At 35.0% G+C, this 25,282-nt stretch overlaps 1 protein-coding gene across 1 annotated transcript; it reads right to left on the bottom strand.

Moving 5' to 3' along the window:
- Positions 1 to 291: 291 nt before the first annotated feature.
- On the bottom strand, positions 292 to 25,242 carry LOC141900785 (protein hobbit-like). Its single transcript, XM_074787821.1, has 51 exons — positions 25,104 to 25,242; positions 24,378 to 24,501; positions 24,135 to 24,184; positions 20,220 to 20,376; positions 19,535 to 19,653; positions 18,414 to 18,462; positions 18,095 to 18,184; positions 17,815 to 17,991; positions 17,682 to 17,740; positions 17,569 to 17,589; positions 16,981 to 17,137; positions 16,750 to 16,898; positions 16,372 to 16,532; positions 16,133 to 16,287; positions 15,747 to 16,053; positions 15,062 to 15,168; positions 14,716 to 14,802; positions 14,522 to 14,636; positions 14,196 to 14,452; positions 14,019 to 14,110; positions 13,870 to 13,939; positions 13,684 to 13,785; positions 13,533 to 13,592; positions 13,347 to 13,443; positions 13,032 to 13,245; positions 12,779 to 12,951; positions 12,590 to 12,688; positions 12,248 to 12,514; positions 12,054 to 12,150; positions 11,880 to 11,973; positions 11,651 to 11,803; positions 11,465 to 11,556; positions 11,128 to 11,386; positions 10,904 to 11,047; positions 10,649 to 10,822; positions 10,419 to 10,565; positions 10,089 to 10,167; positions 9,832 to 9,998; positions 9,593 to 9,760; positions 9,398 to 9,511; positions 9,221 to 9,313; positions 9,082 to 9,147; positions 8,741 to 8,922; positions 8,525 to 8,673; positions 3,937 to 4,051; positions 2,630 to 2,726; positions 2,358 to 2,559; positions 1,905 to 2,098; positions 1,397 to 1,537; positions 1,222 to 1,320; positions 292 to 808 (listed from the first exon to the last, which is right to left on the bottom strand). The coding sequence occupies exons 1-51, from the start codon at positions 25,160 to 25,162 to the stop codon at positions 749 to 751; spliced, it is 6,660 nt and encodes a 2,219-aa protein (XP_074643922.1). The 5' UTR covers positions 25,163 to 25,242; the 3' UTR covers positions 292 to 748.
- Between the last annotated feature and the right edge of the window lie 40 nt (positions 25,243 to 25,282).

Genomic DNA, 25,282 nt, shown 5'->3' with positions numbered 1-25,282 from the left:
TTTCACTTAGTCAGTTTCATACGATGTACGTGATAATCGACAATTGCTTGAATAAATATATGACGTATAAGGATAATTGAATTTGCTTGATGTTTTCATTTCATAACATATTCTTCTGAAATTAGCCTGCAAGATGTTTCGTCCTCTAAGGCAGCCTTGAATACATTTCGAAGAAGTGACCACAGACCATAGCAGTGACCATAAAGGTGGTGATTATAGATCCGATAGATGATGCCCAAAGCGAAACCAATCATTCAAAGAAACTTTTTCAAAGCTGATTATTTTATTAACGACGTTTATGTCTAAAGCATCGAATTACACAAATTATAAATTAACATCATTGAACATAAATACGAATAATTCTTGTGAATAAACGTTCATTTTTTAACCACAAAGCATTAACTAATTACAAGCATTGAGAGGTGCTAATTACGACAACATTAGACACAGGTCATTTATGTCGGAATACAAACTGGCAGATGAAATGTGTTTTGAATACGTCTGAGAAGTGAAAAATATGTAATCAATCATAAATTCAACACAAATGAAAATTACATTAAAAAAATCCTTCCAGTAAATCAACGCCCATACGATGTCCATACGATCAAATTAAGCAGAATTATTCTGATGAATCAGTTTTTTGGTAGGTATATATCGCATTCTCGTATCATAACTACAAGGTGTTGAAGAGAATAATTGGTGTGTTAGCTTTGAACACTGTAAAAAGCGTAACTTGCACGTCTTTAATTTACTTGGAGGATTTTCCACCAAAGAGACTTTTCTTAGTAGTTGGTTTTTCGCCCGGTGCCTGAAATGTACATAACAAGACATATTATAAACATGTATATAGTAGATAGATATACATTTAATATGTATTCATATATATGGTACCCGGTATATGTACACGTATAATCTTTATCGCGCAAGACCCAAAATGGTTATTCCTATCAGATGTTGCTCGCTGTTCATATGTTCGAATGTATCATAACTACATTGAAACTCGTTTTTTTTCAACCTCTGATATAATGATGATATAATGGTTAATCGGTTATCACAAACATACAATTAGGTCATTTGGCCCAAATATGTCAGTTTCAATAAATTCATACTGGATATATATGATCGGTCATAACGAATCATTTGCTAGTCCCCTGAAGTTTGTTGCAACAAGGTTCCAATGTTGTCAAATAAAAGTAGGCAAACGAATGATATTGTACATACCAGTGTACCAAATAACATCTTCGCTTTATCCTCCTCCTGTTGAACATCAGTCACTGGATCCTCATTTTTCGTCCTCATATGAAGTTTTTGTTTGATTGCCTATCGCCAATAATAAGATATTACGAAAATTGAACTGAAATTTTCACAATTCTGACCATGAGTGAGTCGTACAAACCTGGGAGACTAGAACTCTTTTGCAAGTGTTTTTAACAGCCATCATTAAATCCAACCACGTCCATGTTTGATTATGATATTCTAATGTTGGTAATACTATAGTTATATCATGAACATCTTCGATGTTCTTCTCCTTTCCACCCTGAACAGAGAGAAAAACAGAACATAGGTTAAAATCCCCTGCTGAATATCCGGCTTGGTAAAAACTCCACCCTGGATGGAAATTCATCAATTTTCTCATGTTGATTATGAAAACCTTAGATAGATTTCAGAATTGTAATTGCATAGCTTTATTAACTCTAGACGACAATAATTTCATTAATAACATGAACAATATAATAACTGAAGCACGATAAAGAAAAGTTACTTTATGGAAAATAATTAGATTCTAGTGGTATGAATTGGTTCATTGAAAATACTGAACTCAGGAAAATTTTTTTCTAGGGGATTTTCAACTGTTTTTCAAAAATCATAACGTATAGATTGGAATCAAGCAGATTGAAACATACCTTGTAACTGAGTCTCACAGGAATCTCAGAGATTTTCACGAACAGGAATGTATTATTTTGCGCAGCTCTTTCCTTCATCTTATCGATATTATCACCTAACACATCGCAATACTTTTTAAAAGCGGACTTGCTTTCTTTCTCAGCCTTCTTTGCATCTTTCTTCTTTTGTTTACTGATCGCCTCAACATCTTCATCTGTAATAAATACAAAAAGATGTGTACAAAAAATTACAGGTTCGTGTCTTCAAATCAATGTAGGTAAAAATTCCCAAATCTTCATTGTAGGTAAAAATCCCCACTTGGTGATTTTTTCAAGAACATTTCAAAGCGAGATATTTTTTCAATTCTATTCATTTGCAATAAAACTGCAGTATATTTAAACTGTGCAATGAATTTTCTTTTTGTTGCAATAAATTCTTCGAATCAAATAACTGATTTAAGGGATTTTGCTTACCATCTTCATTGTCAATATTCTTGCCAGGAAAGAAGAACGTCATCATAGCTCGAAAGAACTGATATGTCAATTGGATCGTGAGAGGTACGCAGTTTAACTCGAGGTGTTCTCTAACAGTTATACCAGCAACTGGTGGTTTGACACGGCAATATATACGCAGAGCAATCTGGTTTTCCAGCTGATCTTTTGGCACAATTACCTCCTATATATACAGTAATAAAATGCATGAACTGAATGAAATTCACATTAATTTCACATATTAGCAAACAAACCTTATATATGGTATTTGGAAGAAGGTTTTGCATCTTCAGCCAACCAACCTCCAATCGATGATATAAAGAATCATCATTATTGTTCACTTTACAATACCTGAACGAATACAAAATAAACACAGAATACAAATTTTCACACGTTCATAAAAATTATTCCATTGTAGGTAGAAATCCCCTGGGTAAAAATCCCCTAGGTAAAGATCCCCTAGGTAAAAAATCCCCTAATATTCAAAGTAGGTAAAAATCCCCACTTGTTGATTTTCAAGAAATTTCAAAGCAAGATGTTTCTCCAATTTTGTTAATTTGCAAAGAGACTTAAATATGTTTTTGAACTGTGCGATGAAATTTTTTGTTGCGAGAAATTCTTAAGTTAACTCTTAGCATAAAATAAAGTGTCAGAATTAATTTAAGAATAATGAACTTCTTATTTGTAGTATCTTAAAATTTGAACTGGGATATTTTGAACTGTGAACTCTAGTTAACTCGTGGTATATTTCAGCTGTGCGATGCTATGAATTATTAGAAATAATGAACTTTTAGCTTCAAATATTTTAGATTCAAGCTAGTGTAATATAGGCTATTCATAATGTGCAATGAACCCTTTCATTAAGCTGTGCGATCACTTTAAGTACTAATTTAGTATCAATGAACTGTTAATTTGGAGTGTTTTAATTCAAATAGTATACACTATAGTTTGTATGCTCATGATGAAATACTTATGATGTTCCACAGTAAAATATGAATAAATTTGATATATGTATCAACAAATATCAATTGATTGATCTTAAGATTGTATCTACTTGGACTGCATTCAAAAGGAGGGGGATTTTTACCTACTTTGAAGGATTGGGGATTTTTACCGATAACCAAACTATTCATCAACAACGAGGGTTGTAGGTAAAAATCCCCTCATTTTATATTACATTATGTAATATTCCAGTTCGAATTTTGAATATTACAAATAAAAGGTTCATTAATTTTAAAAATTTATTTAAGAATTTATTCTGATGAAATAGTTCAAATATATTGCAGTTTTAGTGAAATGAATTGGAGAAGTATGAATGGCCATTTTTTTCCTTTGCCATTTTTCCATTCATCATGAAATATGGCTATCTTGCTTTCCAATGTTCTTGACAAATTACCAAGTGGGAATTTTTACCTACTTTGAAGATTTGGGGATTTTTACCTAGGAGATTTTTACCAAGGGGATTTTAACCTACACTCAGTGGCAATCCATTCAAAATGTGGGAAATCAATTTTGGTCTAATGTGAAGAATTGGGAATTATTACGTAGATAGATCACTTACAAGAAATTACGAAGGACAATATCGGTTATACCGATTTGTCCATCTGTTTCAGTCAGTCTCCATTTTGCGTGTTTAAAACAAACTTCATTTCTTCGAATGACCGCAACTTGTCTCGCTGAAAATACACACAAACCATGAAAGTAATGATTAGTATCTGGTTTATTCATTTATATGGGTAACAGGTAATAATTCCCCAGTAAAAATCCCACAAAGTGAAAGTCTCCCCAAATTTAATTTCACAACAAAATTTAACAACCAATATTACTTATGTTGAAAAATCTAATAGATTTCAAATTCTCTGTTGTGATGGAATTTATTTGTAATAGTCAAAATTCGAGCTGGAATATTCTTGACCTCTCTTGACTCTTTTTTTTACTTGTGGTATATTTCGAAAATTATATTTCACTGTGCGATGTAATGGAATGGGATGCAATGAACATAGAAATAATAAACTTTTAATTTGAAATGTTTTAAATTCAAGTTAGTGTAATATATTTGTACTGTAAGATAAATGGTGATATAAGTGTAAACGAAAATCCACTGAACAAACATCTGAGAAACAAAAACTATTTTTGTGTTTTAAATAAAAAAACCAAATATATTGGGCTTGATGACTAAAATGCTATATTCAATTATTTATTCATAATCTATATCTATGTAAATACTAATACTAATTAGTCATCAGACTTAGTGGTGCCTTATACTATAGTAGACAAAGAGGTTTTTTTTCAAACATGTCCTAATCCTGTTCATATTTCACACAAAACAGTCATAATCTAATCAGTAAGTCCCCAATCTCATGAATGACCATCAAAGACAGATATGCTCCAAATAATAAAAGACCTACTTAATCACTAGAAAAACAATATACAACCCAAACTTCAAGCAGGTTTGCAGTTTTGTTTTGTCCACACACTTGATTATTCAAACAATGCTTTGCTCCACTAGCAACAAAACGTTTCCAGTAATTAACGCCTAATTGATTAGCAAGTGGATTGTTTGGTAGCATTGTTGACTGAGATACAATGTCACTTACTGAGCACTAACTATCTCAGTTTGCCTGGCACTAGACACCACACAGGTGTCCTGAGATCTGCCTATAAAAACCAGACCAACTCCATCAACCTAACTCACTACTTCACCAGACTTCACCAGTCACACTAAGGCAACTACAGATTGAGGATTAAAGGATTGGATTTACTAATGGAATAAAAAGGATTTACTAATGACTTTTTTGGTAAGACGCGTGTCACGGAAGGTTAACTTAGGAAAAGAAAAAAAAACTTTGGCTACAAAAAAACATTGGCTACTTTAGGAAAAAGCAACTGAGAACCAGGAGCAACTGAGAACCATAAAATACATCATCTAACTTAAGTAAACGAAATTAACGTAGAAATGTAGGACTCAATTCTTTATCTTTGTTCCAAGGTAGTTTAGGAAGTCTAGCTTAATTAATATACCTCTTCTTTATACGTCTCTCTAAATTACTACAGCTAAAAAACTACAGCTCACCACATTTTAGAGTTATAACTAATGCATTTTAGAGAAATTTTAGAGTTTCAATATATATGATAGTATCTGGGGTAAAAAAAACTTAGGACTAAAAACTAAATTCTAATAAAGATAAATATGTGTATCAATAATGTTGCTGAAATAAGCCTAAAACTATACTTAAATAAAAGATCAGTTTTAATGATATGGATCCTTTAAGGATAATCTTCTCACAATATATTTGGGTTTTTCACCCTTTCACGAGTCACTCTCCTCATCATCCCTCTATATCTGGGTGTGTCATAAGTCAAAAATGCAAGTTCTCTATTTCTCTACAATGGTTGGCCTGATTAGTACATTCCAAAAAGAATTATTACATAACTAAAAGATTAGTGAATAGGACCAGAACATAAAGGATTTCATTGTGGTTTAATCCTAGTGGCAACTAAAACATAATTAATCAATTGTCAGTGATTTTAGGGAATTTGGAAATCTTAGAAGCAGAGGCTATGCATATGGTCGGTCCTATGTATAAGCATTACAGCTTTAGGATCGAAGGCAAGGACAGTTATTGCATGTACCTTGTACTTATATTGGCTTGCTTTATGAAACAAAAAGAGTTAGCACATATGAGTACTGGGGACACCGAAATAACAAGTACATCAACTTAAATGCTTTAGAGTAAACAATTTAGGTCAAAAATGTTGTTAGATGCAACTGGGAACCTAGATCTTGAAACTGCAGAATCTGGGTGGTGGCATAATGTGTCAGTCTACACTGCCAGGAAGTGTCAACCTGGCAGCAACCAGGCTTCATGGATTGTTACATCATTATCTGGATATTAACACTTCTGTGTTTCTCTACAGACATTAGTGCTGGTCAGGTCATGAGTAGCACATGACTGTAGGGGAACTCATGAGAGTAATTAGACAACAACTTTAAAGACCATGGAGAGGTGTCACGCAGGGAAAAGCTGACTATCTATGTCCTCAACATTTATTGTGCTGATTGCTGAAAATATTAGCACATATATGTAGGGGAAATAGTTCTGAGCAGTGTCATCATATCTTTGTCGTCAACTAATTGCATTACAAATCGGACCCAATACAGACTTTGTGCTGGTTAGAGACATTTCATTAGCACATGTCTGTGCTGGTATCGTTTGTATATTAAACAACGCAGTTTTGAAAAGCTGCTTGATTTTAGAAGGAAACCATAATATTTTCCTCTACATTCATTGCGCTGGTTAGATAAATAGTTACTAGCACATGTATGTGGGGGGATAGATTTTGGTACACACAGCACTGGAGCTAGTCTGAATGAAAATGTGTGAATTATATCCAGGAAAGCAAAATTAGCAGAACTCTTTGACCCTACATTCATTGTGCTGGTTTTTATTGACTATATTAGCACATGAATGTGGGGAAAATGATTTTTTGTCAAAATACAATCAAGTTGTGTCATTAGTCATTGGCATGTACCTTGACATTGTTGTGCTTGTTGTTGTATTTACTAGCACATGTATGTGGGGGAATATGACGTGACCTTTACAAAAGTTACAAAACTCAAAATCCTTTTTGTGTGATATCATCATCTCATTGTTAATGACTTTAGACTCTACATATGTGAGCTTGTGATTCCTGATAATTAGCACATGTATGTGGGGAAAAACGTCTTAACATTTACTCCAGATTCTGATCTATCATTGTCAAAATTAGTTGGCTAGGTTTTCCCCTCAAACATCGGGCTTGTGTGTGATTTAAAATTAGCACATGTTTGTGGGGAAATTGCAGTTCACCTTCTCCTGCAGTCAAGTTTTCACTGTAAATGTACATGTGTCATAATCGTTCCGTACTGGACTTGGGCATCTTCAACGAAATAATATTTACTGTTACTGGTGCAACCTTTGTGAATTAGTTACTATATCACAGGTTTGCGCTAGGGATAGTTCATATTTCCATCATCTAGAATATATTTTAGCATCAAACAAGTCCCATCGCAAGTCCGTGAGTGGGTCATGTTAAAAAACCCTATCACAGGCTTGCGTTGGCACTTGTTTATTGCATGGTACAACACGAATGGAACCTCATGTGTCATTGTTGGACCGTCTTAGCTAATAGATATCTACTAGACAGGAGATTTCTTAAAACTTGAGGATTCTTTCAGATGGACCACCATAACTTGGATTGTGCTGGTTACTCCATATTACATTAGCACATGCAAGTGCTGGTGATAGATTTGAATGGGCAACAATGAAACAGTCTAACAAACAGTCAACTATCTGTGACCATAACTTGCATTGTGCTGGTGTGTGAAATAGATTATTAGCACATGCAAGTGCTGGTCATAGATTTGAACTTGCATGTTATTATTTTGAAATTTACAGCAATTGGATCATTCAATGGATATATATATATATATATATATGTTGATGGTTTCCGATCCCGATACATACCTTGTGCTAGTTCTTTCATGATACTAGCACAGGTCTGTGCTGGGATTGGAGACTTTTGAGCTGTTTTTTGAACTGTTTCAGGTCTGTTACCATAACTTGCATCGTGCTGGTTTTGCTATGTTATTAGCACATGCAAGTGCTGGTCGTAGATTTGAACTTGCATGTTATTATTTTGAAATTTACAGCAATTGGATGGATTCAATGGATATATATATATATATATGTTGATGGTTTCCGATCCCGATACATACCTTGTGCTAGTTCTTTCATGATACTAGCACAGGTCTGTGCTGGGATTGGAGACTTTTGAGCTGTTTTTTGAACTGTTTCAGGTCTGTTACCATAACTTGCATTGTGCTGGTTTTGCTATGTTATTAGCACATGCAAGTGCTGGTCGTAGATTTGATTCTTGCTCATTAGGATTTTGTGACACGTGAATTGAATAAGAACAAACCCATCAGTCTGTTGCCAATATCCATGTGCCAATTCTTGTACATATAAGTGAAATGGCACATTAGATGTTGGAGATTGGCGATACTAATCTACATAGCTAGCACTCAAGGAGAGAATACATTTGCCTTCGAAATGATGAAAATATGTTGATTTGATTTTTAAAAAAATGGATCTATACCGCCGACTTACCTTTTGATGTCTTTTCTTGGACCTTAGTTTGTGCTAAGTGCATTTCTTTAAAACAGCTCAACATAATTCCCAGTTCCTCATTTGATGAGACAATTTTTTCTTTTAATTCATTAATCTGCTGCTCCAGTTCTCCACTAACGACCAACAAACTGAAAAATTGTCATAGAAGATAAGAGATATGAAGGGGGCATCAAGTTATTATCAAATAGTACTTACCCCTCATTGAACGGATTTTCATCTAGTTCCCGGTGTTTGTTGTACAACTCACGCTCTAATTCTCTTAGACGGAGAACCATTTTACGCAGAGACTCTTGTAGGGCGAGGATTGGTGTTTTCTGGTCTTCAATTCGTGTCAGATGTAGTTCAAATCTCATCGATTGTAATTTGTCAGTTTGTGCCTGGTGTCATCGAAAAGATGTTAGTTTTTATGAGAATATACATTATGAATTATGTCTAAACTATTACTGCACTGAACCACAATTTGAATAAAATGTTCATTGAAGTTTTCACGCCATCGCTCTTGAAATAAAAGAATAAAGAATAAAATCCTAACTTACCTTTTTCTTCGGCTCCACGTACAGCAGAAGGTTGTTTAGAAGGTCCAGTATCATGAGGTACTGCAACTGTAAATTAACATTTACTTCAATATAAACGTGAACCATTTCTGAACATTTGTAATATGTGATATTACTATACCGAATTGGTACAAATATTTAGGTCATGGTGCAGCAAAGTCAGTGAGTCCACGCCTTCTTCTTTCTCAAACATGTTCTTCTGGCTTTCGATTGGCTTGAAAAGAAACAAACAATACTTGAAGTGTTTTGTACATCTTGTTAGATAATTGTTGTGACGAGTATGTTTCATGACAGTTACCGGCAATGGAACTTCAGTAAAGGATGTGGGATCTGCTTCACTATAACTTGCATAAAAGATATGACATTTACATTTAGATATGATCCGTTGTAGTTGTTTTGGGTTTTCTCCATCCTAAAATCAGAGCACCGGTATTAGAAAAGATTATGACAGAAAAATAAATATCCTACCAACTCATTCCCAAATGATGATTACCTCACATGACTGTTCTGAAGATACGGTTACCACACCACCAACTGAGTGTCCACTTCCAGCCATCTCAGCTATACTCTCATCATCATCTTCTGAGTGGTCCATAATGTGTTCCTCAGTCAACCACATGACATCTTCATCATCTATACCTCTATCTACTGTTGCATAATACTGAAAATACATAACTCATGCACATATAATCAGTTCATACTTGAATAATATAGTTTGCATGATTTACTTACTTGCATGCCCTCTACACTGCCAACCCAAGTTTTCTTGTCTTTAAGTTGTCGATCTCTCCAGACTGGTTGATGCTGACAAGCTAAAATCTCAGCCTTTGAAGCACATACAATGACGTATCCAGCCGACTCAGGACCAGCAAGCATCACTTGACTATTATGCAATTCAACTGAAAAGATCGAGCGAAAAGCTCTGGAGCATCTATTTCAAGCTCTATAATAGATAATAATTAACAACTATGAGGTTTATGAAGTCTTACTCAGCCAATTTTTCTTCAGAACATCAGCTGTCTCACAAGCTGCTATACCATGAAGCTGATCAACATGGTCCCCAGAAGGCTGTAATAGGAATGAACAAACCCCCAAATCACCATTCCACCTGATGATGGCTGTTAGTCAACAGCTGAAACGTTGTGGTGTCGTAATAATAAAGTTGATAGTATAATTTCAAATTCGAAGTGTGGGATTTCTTCATTTATCTACAGTTTACACGGATTATAGTGTTTATTCGACAACAAACCCCTTTACCTTCACAAGTAATGAATGAATGAAAATGATTAGTAGCAAAATAGAGCAGAGAAAAATGTTACCTCCTCAGTGAAGGCAACAAACTTGCTGTCTGTTTCAGCTACAAGTTTCTGTAACATGGAATGTGCATGTCCACTCTGAATGCGACTGGCTGGTGTACCACTTGTCAGGTTTGACGAAGAGTTTGTCAAGGAGTACGTTCTTCCTTTCTAATAAGAAAATGAGTATTTTTATTATCACTACTTGCAGATAATCATGGCATTATCTTTTTCATAGTTTATCTATAGCTTACCATAGGCGTAGAAGCATTGTCAACTTTGAATGTTTTCACAGCATCTGAAGACAAATTTCGTCTACATTCCTGAGCTTTAGCATAACCGTCGTAAAGACCAAATATTATATTTCTGTTATCAATGTTCCAAGCTCCTTTCAGACCATAGATAGAAGCGTAGTGCATAGGCTGGTCCTAAAAATTAACAAAGCGTATGTTAATCCAAATATTACTGAAATTCATTGAATATCTTAAGCAGTAAAGAATAAAATATACCTCAATACTGGGATCAACACCGTCAATGGGGGTAGGTGATTGTTGACTAGGATCTGAATATGGTTCCTCTTCACGCGAGTACACTAACTTTGATAAACTCATAAAGAATGTTCGGCGGACAGGAGATCTCATTGATCTGTTTCCCTAAAAACAAATCAGAGGATTTATATGGATTATTCCTAACTGTCAACAAACTATACGCATATCTATATAACAGATCTTACATTTAGAGATATGTTATGCCCATCGTCAGTGCAACACAAACAGCTACTTATCTGTTCCATCTCAAAATGCAGTTTTTTAACTCCCCATGTTGACTCCTGTCGATGATACAATCCATCGCCTTTATCATCCACTATTGTCTGTGGAAAACAAGCGTTCAGGTTTAACGAGCTTCCAGTCATGTTCATGCCCAACTGCTTGGCGAATGATGCCCAGTAAAATCCCTCAAATGTATTAAAGTTCATTGACACTGAAACATTCCTGTAATGTAAGTATTCAATAACATTCATGGATCTAGTAACAGATCTTTATATGACTTGAAATATCGGCCAAACATACTTAAAATGTTTTCCCAAAGGTGGTTTGCGTTTCTTCACATTGTTGAATAGAAATCCTCGACAAATTGGCCGGGAAACCTTTTGCATACAACTCTGAAATTAATACAAATTACCAGCATTTAATGCATCCAATAGTTGCTAACACTAAGAAGTCCTAATTTTGGCTGCAAATATCTAGATATCATACCTTGATTTTCTCGAGGAATCTCATCGTACTTGAATAGAACAAACAGCGAGGAATATCATCAAAACCTTCTTCATCAACTTGTGGTGGCTTTGTCTCAAAACTGATCGACATATTGACATTTTGAGATCGAAATGATGAATACGAGTCGTGTTCCTGTACGAATCAAAACACGAATTTCATCTTGATGAAATATGTGAATAATCTCTCGTGAATACATTTTCTGACTTACAGCAAGTGAGTATTCCGGCACTTTATCTGGAGCACATGGTGTAACGGAGTGGTGGTCATTCGGGTCACCACGACACAGCCATTCAAGAGCAATACTGCAAATAAAATATACAGTATCATAAGAGGCATCATTTTCTTAAGAAAGTATCATTTGACATAACCAGAATTTACTTACCAGAATTTCAGGTTTGGCAAATGTATCAAGTTACAGTCATCATATTTAGAGGCTGTTCGTACGTAGATGTCCAAATTACCATCAAAATCGAATTTCCCTAGTTTAGAAGATATCTGATTAGTGTCTATTTTCCTAATACAAGAACCACATAGAAATCAAATCGTCTGAATTCACTGATTTTACTATATTCAAACCTGGTGTCCAGTTGAGCTGTAATGCTGTCCACGTCCAATCCATAAACTCTGTTACATTGTATGGATCCAAAGAAGCGTGATACAACCAAGACATGTGATGTAGTTTCATCAACAACTGACCGTGAAGCAAAAGACGAAATTTATCCCAAATAGGCATTGGACGACTTGGATCGACGGATGGTTTGTTAACCATGTCTAAGGCTAAGTTAACCTGAGCAAGACATGGTTCCCAGTTAGCACCATAAGCAATGCGGAAGGTGTCAACCTCTGCAATATACGAAATCAACAATACCAGAGAATACCAGAGAAATATAAGACAACAAATTAACGTATTGTGCCTACCACTTATGAAATCATGATAGAATTTTAGCGCTGGCATATTTTTCTGAACCACTAAATCGTCCCAAGGTTCTGGAAGTGCAACCACAGCAGATCGCTTTGCTTGTAAAAGAAAGACCGAGTTTTAAAAATAGTGAATTGTCATATATGTACATGAATAGTCATAATGTAAAACATATAAACCCAACTGACCTCTATCAACACCTTGTTGTTCAGCCGCCATGAATCGACCTCGAACAAGCATTTCTCTTACATCCAGAAATGATTGAGGATAATCCCGGAAATCAATCATCCATGAATCAACTTTAACATTGACAAACCGACAGAACAACGTTACAAAATCTAAACCTTCCTCCGGATATGGACTAGAAGGAGAGGAAACGATATCATCAGGAAGGAAATGTAAGTCAATTACTAATTGAGAAAAGCACATATGAACAAGTACCTTTCTTTATCAATGTCTTGCATGTTTTTGATGCAGTTCTCTTTGCCATGAACTGATCGATCAGCAAGCGCAGTAATTTCAAGATTTTCCATGCGCCATGCAAAAAGATTCGTACGTATTGCGTGTGAAGTGTATAGTTTTTGTGACCTTTCAACGTATACTTTAGCATTGCTGTGCAGCAATGAATTGTGCAAATCAGTCTGCATCTGGTTAGCTGGAAAAACAAATTGATTCTTCATGAATAACTCTAGATCCGGAAGTATGATTGTAATTGACGCTTGATCCAAGTACAAGAATACCCGATAAACTACTTACAAACTTGGGCAAGTCCACGCTCTTTCTTGATTTCATTAATGCGTTTTTCAAGGACATTAAACCGTTTTTCACTCTCACTGGCTTCATCTTTCGCAAGCTTCAAAAAGAAATACGCGTAATTCTATCACCATTTTGTTAAGAATGAATAGTATTTGCTGAAATTTGTCTAAATACACAATTACAAACCATATAGTTATCTCCAAGCTTGACTTGAAATATATCATCTTTGATAAGGACACGAATATTCTGGAAATTCATAGATGTTAATAACTTAAACGATCTACCCCATAAGCCCTATGCAAATAACAAAGCCGAGATCATAGATCACTTAATTTACCTTGAAAATAAGTACAAGATCGGGTGGCAAAGGACTGTCAATGGTAAATTCTTTCTTCTTTGAAAAGTGCAGTGTCTTTAAAAACTTTTTGATATTCAATGCCTACATTATGAAAGTAGTCATTTATTTGTAAAGACAAATCGTTTATGGCAATTTCATTTCCGTGTAGAATTACTAATTCATTACCTGTTCAAGACATGCAGCAAAATTGTATTTATGCGGAAATATCACTGACAGGTCATCAAAAGACACCTTCCTATAAAACAATAATTTCATTAATTCAAGAAAGGTCTTTTAAAAATACCCGGTAAATAGTCAGAAATGCTCAGACAAACCATGCTTTGTTCGTAGGTAGCTCTAAGCCTTCAAATGATTTTCTCATAGCTGCTAATTCTGTACTGTGATGAGCTGTATATATCACAACTCCCTGAAAAACAATAAATGAAAATATCGTTGTATCACACAGAAGTTTACAATCTACAATACAATGACAAAAAGCACATATAGCCTACTTTGATTTCAAATATATCATGTTGATCGAAGGCGATGCTACATTCATCCAACATCAATGCAATTTTGGTCCTAGTTATGCTCATTGTTAGGTCTGGTGTACTGAAAGCTATCCGATGATCTTTAGACACCTGAGCTGCTATCATAGTATTTCCTCTCATGTTCATAGAAATGCTAAATGAAGATTTAGCAGTTGATTCAGTTTGTTCAGTAACTGGTGGCAAATTCATTGATTTCTCATCTTTATCTCTTTGTAAAGCTAAAAAGAAAGATTAAGTTTTAGAAGCCCTTATTTGAAGTTATACTTTTGAGAATTTGCTTAGGCTACCTGCTACTATGACTGCTTTTGTCTGCAAAGTCTCTTGTATTATCGTATGAAGACACATGTGAAATCCTGGATTCCACAGAACATACGTTTCTTCCAAAACATGCACAGCTATAACCTATAAATAACAATTAACTTGGAAACATTGCGGACATACAAAAAATCATCCAGAAACAAAAATTTGGAGAACACATTACCTTCGATTTGAATTTTGCATTGACCTTGACTGTTTTTAAATGCATTACATAATCATGTATGGCATCGGACTTCTTTATCACAATATACTGATCGAAAATGATGAAAATAGAATAGAATAGTATCAGTAATCCAACATCAAACTAAAATTTCTGGCTTCTTTATCAAGTTGCATCTGTTCAGTTTTTGATACTAATATATCTTATGTTGTTTACATTTGATGTACATTTCTTCTTTACTTATAGCTGTAAAGATTTTTATAAGTATAGATAGTGTTTTTCAAGCAGAAACATTAGATACATTGGAGCAGTGACGATTACATAGGCTCTAACTGAGGACAATTCATACCTTATCACATTGACTAGTGTACACAACTTTAGCACCAGATAGAATCAAGTTAGCAGTGGATGAGGTGAGACTAAATGTGCTCTGATCCAAATGGTAGTGTGCATAAACTGGAAAAAGATGAGTTACATGGATTGTCATGCGATTAGCAGAAACGAAATATCATTGTGACTGTTTTCAATAGGAACTGCGAATAAAGATACTTTTTAAAGTCAAAACATTTAATGAATTGAGGGCGTACAGATGAAGATTGGATTCTATAGCCAGTATGAATAGTACACAGCCAGCTGCTATCAAAAGAAATTACAGATATATAGTAATAATTTCAAGCTGCTGTTACAGATTATATTTGCAAGTGCAAGATCTAGTGAAAATTGTTGCAATATAACAGCTTTGTCATTCACACGCACACAAAAAAGTTTTTATCAGTTGTGTTATGAAATGAAATGCTGCCTGCCTTTCAAAGAAAGCCCAATGAGTTTACCTCCTTTGTGGGGTAGATTAAACCTGGATAACTTAATTTTAAGCCCATAAATTCGAAATGTAATAAGGAGAAAGCGCTTTCTGGCTTCACCCTTACTGAGTCCAACTTTAACAACAACCAAGCTGAAAATGAGCACAATTCACATAATATGTATATAGTATGTGATCTCCTTCGCGATAATATTAATTATGCAGCATATCTCACCTTTCTGACTGCTACAAGCCAGAATATTTACATCTGTACATTTGAACTGTACATCACATCCTTGTAATGCAGTAAATGGATCGGTCTTGTCCGATTTATCATCACCAGATATAACTAAACATTCCTCACTCAAATTCTCTCTATCAATGAGCTGTGCCCCTGAATCAGGAGGGGATGGAGAGCTTGATTTTCGTTTAATCATAGTGAGAAAAAGTTGACGCGCGATTTCGATAAACCGCGATGACCATTCCACTTGCAAACTGCATATTGTAGTTTGCAGTTGGGTCTTTCCTTCTTCGCGATTCAGCTACAAATGAGAGATGAAATAATGTTTCGTTTTAAATCGTATCGAAACACGTTCCATACATTCCATATTTGAAACTAACCTTTAATGTAAGAGTACCGAGGTAGAGCACTGTGTTCCAGTGATGATATTGGTCACAAAGTTCATCAACAGCTATCTGCGATTCAGCTAACTTACAGTATAAACCATCCAGTTGTAAATTAGTATCAACTTTATTGCTCTTTACGGAAGAAGACCCTATGAATTATGAAAATAATTCTAATCAAATTGGATCATTTGAAGCAGACCGAAAATATCAAGAGCCATAATACAATTTAAAACCTTGTGCACTCGGAACCATGATGAATTCTAGTTTAGTATGCTTTAAACCAGCTGTAAATCCACTGCATTCAGCTTGAGCAACAGAGGTGGCCAGGTCCCAAATCTGTACGCGACAGCTTAAGACCTTCTTTGATAGGAAATCCTTCAGAGGTTTGTTTTTACTGTAAATAAATTAGATCATCTTATGAGATTTACCGTAGCATATTGTAACACGTAGATAATTCTCTTTTTTCTCTGTATATAGATATCATATAATTTTCTCTAAATATACATATCATGTAAAGCCAATGAGCAAATTCGTTACACATTTATATATATATATATACATATTATATCATTATCGATTCAAAAATAAAAAATACCAGTATCAATGACTACCTTTCGTTTGCAGATTTCGATTTCACTTTTTTCTTCCTCGGAGGTATAATATTAGCCAGGACATTCGACCAATATAATATTTCCTCATGGTGATAAAGCAGATATGCTGAATAGACTTGGCTCTGAATATCTACACCGGTATCTTTCAGCTGAAGAATGAATCATTAATCGCATATAAACTATATGTACCAGGTTTACCGTAACCAACAAACAAGCAAACCTTCAACATACTTTCAATTCAGTTTGGACTCTGTTCAGATTGGCAAACCTGGCTTGAGGTGAACTTGTCCTGAAATCCACGACGGAAAAGTTTGCGAAGAGTACATTATCATTGTCAGATTGGCGTCCACCGTCAAACTGTATTTGACGCATTGTGACAACCAGATGCCTACAAAGATGACATACAAAGATACAAAATTATCAACGGTGAAACTTTCTATTTCAACAACTGACATTCGTAACTCCTACAGATAAACCGCAAGATAGACTCCGTAATAACACACTTTAATTGCACATGATGCTATAATAAGTATGAAGTTAATACATTTTCACATGATTATCTAAAACATGCAAATATATGTATAAACATACATATCACATTTAGAGATTTGAAGGTAGATGGAGTTGAAAAAAAAAACATATTTCATACGATCCAATGAATCATAATTATGATCCAATTTATCATAACATAAGGTAATTCGAAAAATTAGCTGAGGGAAAAGAGAAAATGATTAATTATTTTTCACTCCCAAACAAAACCAGCATCCAATATAAGCAGAGATGATGAAGCCAAGATGCAGTATATCCAAATACATGTACCTGTCATCCTCATCAAGTTTTCTAATATCAATGAAATAAAACATTGTAACATTTACCAGATACACGGACAATAGAACAAATCATAAGTGACTAATCATATAGACACCTCTTACCTCTGTGTTGAATCTCTTGTTATATTGACTATCGTATCTTCCAGCAATATTCCAACATTCTGTAGAGAGTAAAATACATGTTAAATTTCATCTTACCGGTATTATGATATCAATATAAATTTATTTTACTTACATTAGGTGCATACTGCTTCAGCGTTTCAATTTTTTCATCAATCGATGAATTCGTAGCTGGTGCACTGGAAATCAGTTGGGTGTTTTCTGTTGGTTTATCACTCTTTAATGTTTGTAACTGTGATAGGAATCCTTCTGTGAACATAAGATGTGGCTTCGTAACAGAAAACTGGACACTCTGAAATGAACAGAATAATATTTTGAGACTTGTGAGGAGTTTAAGAAATAGAATGTGCTATAGTCAAAATTCTACCACCCTAAATCAGAATTTGCTTACGTACCTTAGGGGGCAAAACCACTCCCCTTTCTAATTCTACAGTAATTGACTGGCTGAAAGATACTTCCGCAATGCATGGCTGAGGACTTTTGTTCTAATCAAGAAGTAATAAAACGTGTAGGATTTAATAGATATATGTTGAAACATTCAGACAATATTTTTTTCAAAAGCAATTTGCTAATTGAGAGTATTTTTGCACTGAGTGATTACTAACAGCATCGATGATATATGAACTTGAAATTTTTATATATGGCCATACATTACATGTACAGGTATATGGAAGCGTCATTACTTTACAGGGTCATCTTTACTTATCAAGATACCTTTAACACTTTTCCTGATACACATTTGATGTGGAAATTGGCACCAATACTAAAAAAGAGTAAGAACATATATTTCAATGAATAATTGATGAATCAATCTAAACAGAATATAGAACAGAATAACAGAACAGAATTCATCAGAATAAAAACAACAACATGATAAAGTGCAACAACAGCAGTTGATAAATGGGTATCTTAACAGTAGATTGAGCCACTGGCTGAGCTGAATACACCACAGAATTCAAATCAATGTCATCAATCAATGACAATTTCTTTAGTTCTGTGCCACGTTTAACCCTTAGCCCCGTAAAACATAGCAATGACATGCAATGATGGCCGTGTTAGGTCTAATCAACTGAGGCTAATCCCTAGAAATTAGTTGCAAGCTAATTCTTATAATGAATTGAAAACAATCATTTCCTAAATCATTTCAGATTCCGTGATCCCACATGGCAATACAATGTATATGATTTCAGCTGATGCATGAAAATATGCGAACGCTCACTGATAACACGAGTTTCAGCTAATGTACATATGTCCAATGTAAATCGGTGTTTTATTGATTTTTTGATGAGAGCTGGATACCCTTGGAATCGACTCATCGGATTAATAGAAACAAGCGACCACACTGACATGACCATCAGTCGTACGTAGAGAGAGCTGTGCAGGAAAAAATATCATCAGTATATCACTAGTGATGAACTATTTGTCACTGATGGCGAGTCAACCATGGTTGCAGGATATTCAATGAAATCAGGCCACAATTTTTATATATCTTCTTACTAAATCAGTCACTTTCATTCTAAGAAAAAGACTCTCAGATTTTAGTTGAACAGGTACAGCTCTGAGGTCGGTGTAGTGCAAGCGGCATGATTACCGTACAGTAATCTGTACACATTGAGCTCAGATTGATCATAATGTAAAGGAATGGTTTGATACTCTGGAAGGGATTTGATTGTATTCTGCACAATCTGTCTGGATAAAAATGAACTTTTCCATATTCATAACTATCAGTATCTAAGTAAATAGCTCGAACAACTGTGACATATGTGAAAAAATTGTACGCTTCATCACCCGCTGGACTTATATCATTTAATAACATAACGTCACGCGCAGCTGACCTTTTTTCTGATGTCAGACAATCCAAGCAGATCTCTTGAACAGTTAGATGTAGAAGACATTCTGGGAACGGAGCTTTCAGTAACATGAACTGAACATTCTTCACGTATACACCACAAAACTGGAAAAAAAGATGACAATAACACTAAGCTCTTAAATGAAAACAACACCTGAAATGCACAGAAACTCAAACTCGATAAAAAGATCAGACATATTCAGATGAAATAACGAAGCAGTTCGGTCAAATTATGTCCATAGCAAAAATCTATATCATCGCACAATATAGCTGCTACTTCCTTAAAAAGTGTAGCGTATAATAGCACTAGCACTGGACGTTAGTAACACAAAGAATACTACACTACCCCGAGCTCATCAATCTTAGTTTCTCATCAAAACACCAGAGGCACAAATTGAGAAGGTAGCCAACCATGTAATTAAGCCTACCAGTCAATTTTACTCATACAGATAGCTTTAAAATAATCTATGTATATTGATATAAGCTTCGTACTAAAGTGCTAGGAACAAACATCTATCTAAAACTGCCTCTGACAGATGAATAAAAATAATAATATCGCCGCAATATTACGCATCTTATATCATTCTCAATAAAATTTTGCTCACTCTCATTTCCCATTAATCTCAATGATAAAGTGGGTTTTTTTGTAGTGAATAAGCAGTAAAACGTACCTGAAGTATAGAAACAAGAGTCACTATATGACTACCACGAGGTTTATTTGATATTTTGTTTGAAGGAGGGGTTTTGGGTGCTGCTGGTGGTGTCGGTGATTTTTCTTGCAGCTCCGTTTGGATTCGGATTTCTCCCAAGCAAAGTGCCAGCGGCGTTCTACAATTTATAAGAAGTAGATTCCTGATTGTTGATCAGTAAAAATCAAAGATCTATATTCAAAAAAATCGAATTATTAGTATAAACCAATAATGAGGTGAAATGTGAAAATCATTTGAAACTACAAAGTATAAGGTGAAATGTTTTTTGGTTTAAGATTTGATGCTGACATTTCAGAATGCGTGCTGCATTGAAAGTTCAAATTCATTTAGAATGGAGGTTGTAAGACCATGTTTTTACGGGAAAAATCAAAAGTAAAATGGCAATCTTGTAAACATACAGCATATCATATGTACAAATCTCCTATCTTCTCCCTATGCTGGTCAGGTATCAATGACAAAATAGAAAAAACATACATTTGTTAGAGTGCGTTTGTCTTATCATTAGCTATGGCTATTGTAACAATAGAACCTGTCTGGAAGAATTTGGATTTATGCGGGCGGCATACTGTAGCTCATCACAACTGACCACATCAACCATCCATCCAGACTGTATATAGAATTATACACTGGAAAAACTGCTCCAATCACACGGTTCTTTTATACAAAAATATATCGACGTGAAACCTATTCTATGAAACTAATACATCACGCGTTTACGCGAACGGAGGACAACTATGGCTATAACAAAAGCTTATTTGATAGAATGATGCATGTGGAAAAGATTCTAATCGGAACAATCATAGCAGTTGATTTCATTTGACAATGACACGGTTGACAATCCGACAGAAATCGAAAAAAAGTTATGCCTAGAATCACGAGCACGCACAACGACCAATACAGAATCAATTGGCAATTATGATTTACAGCTCCGTAGCTTGATGTATGATGTAAGAGGAATCGCGGGTTTCCGTTGTTTCGGTGACGATGGGGAAAAATCTCATCAATTACGACCCGAACTACTTAACCATATTATTGACAGAAACAACAGATTTGCCTGGAAATTCTGAGAAAATAATGATTCTCGACTGAACCGATGAATAATACACGCGCGTATATGCGGTGGATGCATTACGGACTGATATTATGTGAATAACCAGCAAAACAAATTGTTGAATGAATATTTCAATAATTAAGACTCTTATATTTCACTTTTATAGGTGTAAATAGAACAGTTCAATGACGTCAATTATTGTAGTACTTATTAATAGTCAATAGAATCTATTGTGCAACTATACGCCTATTGATAAGTATTTATAAGCACAATGCTTAGCCAATCATGTACTTATGCATAACGAATCACAAAAATAACCAGTCTTTGTGACGTATTACCTCAGCCAAAATGCCTCGAGGTATTTATGTTTTATTACTATAATAATGCTACTACAAGGTATCTATCTACACGGTATAATATTTACCACGGTAGAATATAAAAGAAAATGTGTTACACTTTCAAATTCAAAAGCAGACTGTCTGCTACAAAGAGCAACAGTTTTTTATTCAATTCGAAATGAATTCAAAAAATCATACGAAAAAGAAATGGTTCGATGGCTATTTGATATATGAAGTAGTGAAAACAGTTGATGATGAAAACATTTAGATAACTACATGGGCGGCCCACTGGCAAATGTAGGTGGTAGAATTGATGGCAGTTTTCCATCTGATTATGTGTCGGCACGCTGAAACCCAAAGAGGAGTGGCACAGAAAACATAATCGGGCAGGCAGCAGCTCTCTCTGTCGATGAGAGGGTATTAATCCGTATAACACGTTCATTGATCAGATCTGATTAATATCATTTGATAAGGAATAATTGACACAATGAATCCAATATGTCGTTTAATACACCGTGCTCGTGGAACCTCTCGTAGCGGACACGCTATCAGTTTTGCCTATACGAGAGATGAGACGATACCGTTTTTAATCAAAGCATTAGGTGATATAAACAAAAGGCTCACTTAAAACCACTCACTGGTTTCCATGGCAATTCACCAAAGTAATACGGATAAGGTTGCTCTTTCGGCACTTGTGAAAGTGACAGTTTTTCATTTCATTTTCGATAAATTCTTTTTGCCACGGATTACTGCCGACAAACGCATCATTTTTTGAGCCGAGTCGGAGTTGAAAAAAAAGAGCGAGTCACTGAATTAACAAATATCGAGTTCAGTGCAATTTCAACAGATAAATCGATAATGCTTCATTAGGTTTTTTTCTATGGGTAATTAATTATCAATGAATTGACGAGGAATTATGACGACGATGCATATCTATATAAAGCATATATTATCAGACACCTATGATACACTCATCTAGTGGTTGCACTCTCATTCCACTCACTGTTCATTTTCTTGAGAAACTAGAGCACCTTGTCATATCGCCATGGTTACCTAATCTAATCCATGGACTCATAAGATGGCCCATCGTCTAGCGTCGCTTTTAATGATATAATCGGTGACTGCTGCACGCGGTAAAACATGTTAAGAATTATTTGCGATATCGCAATGGACCGATGTTAATGAAGTACGTTAGATTGAATATGTCTAATTTCACCTCGAGACGAAAATAAGGGACATTGACCTTTCTTTCTTTCTTAAATTCCTTGTACTTATAGAATTGCAAATATGATCGAGGTATTTTCCGAACCAACGGTACTTCGGCCTATGAGGATCCGAAGCGCGATATCTATTTCGTAAAAGAACCCTCGGGTTTTATTCATAGCCGCAGGCAGCGACGGAAAAATGTTTCGCAGTTTCCCCTAGTTAATATCATATCAACGACGTCAGTTCGAATTCGTATCAGAATGGTTTCAAATAACGGTTTGTGCATCCAAACGAAACTTGTCACACATCATTAGTGAATAAACACATACAATATCGATTTATATAGAAATAGTTCTGCATCTCGACTTCCCCTTTTCTCGCTAAATTCAGTCGCTCATGAAAATCAAAGAAGAAAATCCGAGGATGCGTATTTTTGACTCGACGAAATTAAATATGAGAATATTCTACATAGCGATCGGAGTTTCTTGTATTTTCATTCCCAATGCGAATAGAGCGGTAAAAATCACTGACAAAATGATGGTAAAGACTATTTCGAGTCAAAATGTGCAAAATATCAACGGACAGACGTACACAGTCTATCACGATGCTAACGACAAATATCCGAGTTTCATATCAAACACTCGCGGAATTTCTGTAAAATCTAAACTTCACTGCGCCGCGTTCTGCGCTTCATACACTGTTTGCAAAGGTTTCCTGTTCGCTACTGCGTCCAAAACGAAAAACTGTTCGCTTCTGAGCAAATTTTCCGGTTATAAATTCGATCAAATGGGAGTCATTTTAGGAGTTACAAAAGGTAAATTGATTATATTCTACTACCAGTAAATTGCTATGAAATTCGAGTTTTATTAATATCTGTAGAGTTATATTATCATTTTCTTGTCATTCCAGTGCTGAGAGTAGTTAAGGCAAAACCATGGATTACTGGAAATAAGCAGAACCTCCTACGCAACTAAATTCATGGAAATCGTTTTAACGGTTTAAAACTATTTAGAAACTTCTACACAAAAGGAAGTAATTTCAAATCGATCGAGATGTTTTAAATATGTGTTTAATGAAAGGCATCAACGGCCTGCATCGGGGTAAATTTATTGAGGATACAGACAGCGCATAACGTAGGTTTATGAATATAGCTGAATACTCTTACTCAAGCCTACTTAGGAGAATTGAATATGCTCATCAGGACCCATTAGAAAACGCGACTTTATGAAAATGTTAATCTTCTGATGTATATACTAACGACACTTTATGGAAGACACTCACTTGATCTCATTATTGACAAAACTACTTGAAATCCAGATACAATCTATCTCCTGAAAAAGTAGATAATTTAAAGAATATGTAAGGAGAATATTTTGATTGATCAAAAAAGGAATAGTGTGCCAGCAAATAAAAAATGTCTAAGACATAATACCACAATATAGAGCAAGTTTTTCATTAGTAGGATCAGACAACATCCCAACTTAAGATGGATGAGGCCACATCAAGATTTGGAAGCTTACTTACAAGGTCTGCGCTATTCTTCAGTAGAAACTGTACTCTCTTTAGATTGAAGAAGCCAACTTTCCCAATTCTGACATCTATACGGAGATACTTGCTAATCAACCAGGTCAAAACCCATGCAATTAACCTGAAATAAATCCCTAATTACATTTCAAAGACAATCAACGAACATCAATACAAACTAATTATCAATATTGCAAGTGAGAGAAATCCCACTATAATTCAGCCAAAGATATTCAGTTCATGAATAACAGATTTTGAGCAACATTTTGGCTTAAGACTTCAAGCCATCATCAAGTGTACTGATACAGAATATATTTATAAGACATTTATAAGGCAAAGGTACATTGCAATAGTACTTCATTGTTGCAAGGGTTGTCAAACATAGTATCTTATTCCATCAGCAACTATTCAAATATATCAGCCTCGATGATCAACAGGAATGGAGCAATTGATAATTAGGCAGTGAAAGTGAAACCAGTAATGGAAGATAGTAAAATTTAATTTGAATCAAATGGTCTGAGAGTGAAGGGCAGAGAGCGAAGCAATCATAGAACACCACCGAGATAAGCACGCAATGAAATAATTTTTTACTCTCAGGAAGATAACCAGAGAAACGAATCAATTTTAATATGCTCTACATCTGTCATGCCAAATAGGTGTGCAAAAAAATAGTTAATACGCCACTATCTACAGCCGACAGAATACGTTCGGCATATATTTACGCACCTAGTAACGAACCACAACAAAAACAAAATAAAGATCAACGCCCAAATGATTGTCGTCATCGTCAACGCTCATAATCGGCTGCGAAACGCAATAATTTCTCATCAGCTTCTGCTAAAAATTCGACGGATCATGGGCGCCGCCATTTTGGATTTAATGGGTCAATATCGATCATGTGACGT

The sequence above is a fragment of the Tubulanus polymorphus genome, chromosome 2, assembly GCF_964204645.1.
Source record: "Tubulanus polymorphus chromosome 2, tnTubPoly1.2, whole genome shotgun sequence".
NCBI lineage: Eukaryota > Metazoa > Nemertea > Palaeonemertea > Tubulaniformes > Tubulanidae > Tubulanus > Tubulanus polymorphus.
Note: the sequence above shows the minus strand (reverse complement) of the source record. Positions and strands in the feature narration are given on the sequence as shown.

Excerpts from the sequence above, each read along its gene's own strand:
- LOC141900785 (XM_074787821.1), bottom strand. The coding sequence starts at position 25,162 with ATGACGACAATCATTTGGGCGTTGATCTTTATTTTGTTTTTGTTGTGG. Across the intron at positions 13,593-13,683 it reads ATCTTGTACTTATTTTCAAG|AATATTCGTGTCCTTATCAA; the intron begins GTAAATTAAGTG and ends ATGAATTTCCAG. Across the intron at positions 10,168-10,418 it reads TTGTTGCCTTCACTGAGGAG|CCTTCTGGGGACCATGTTGA; the intron begins GTAACATTTTTC and ends TTCCTATTACAG.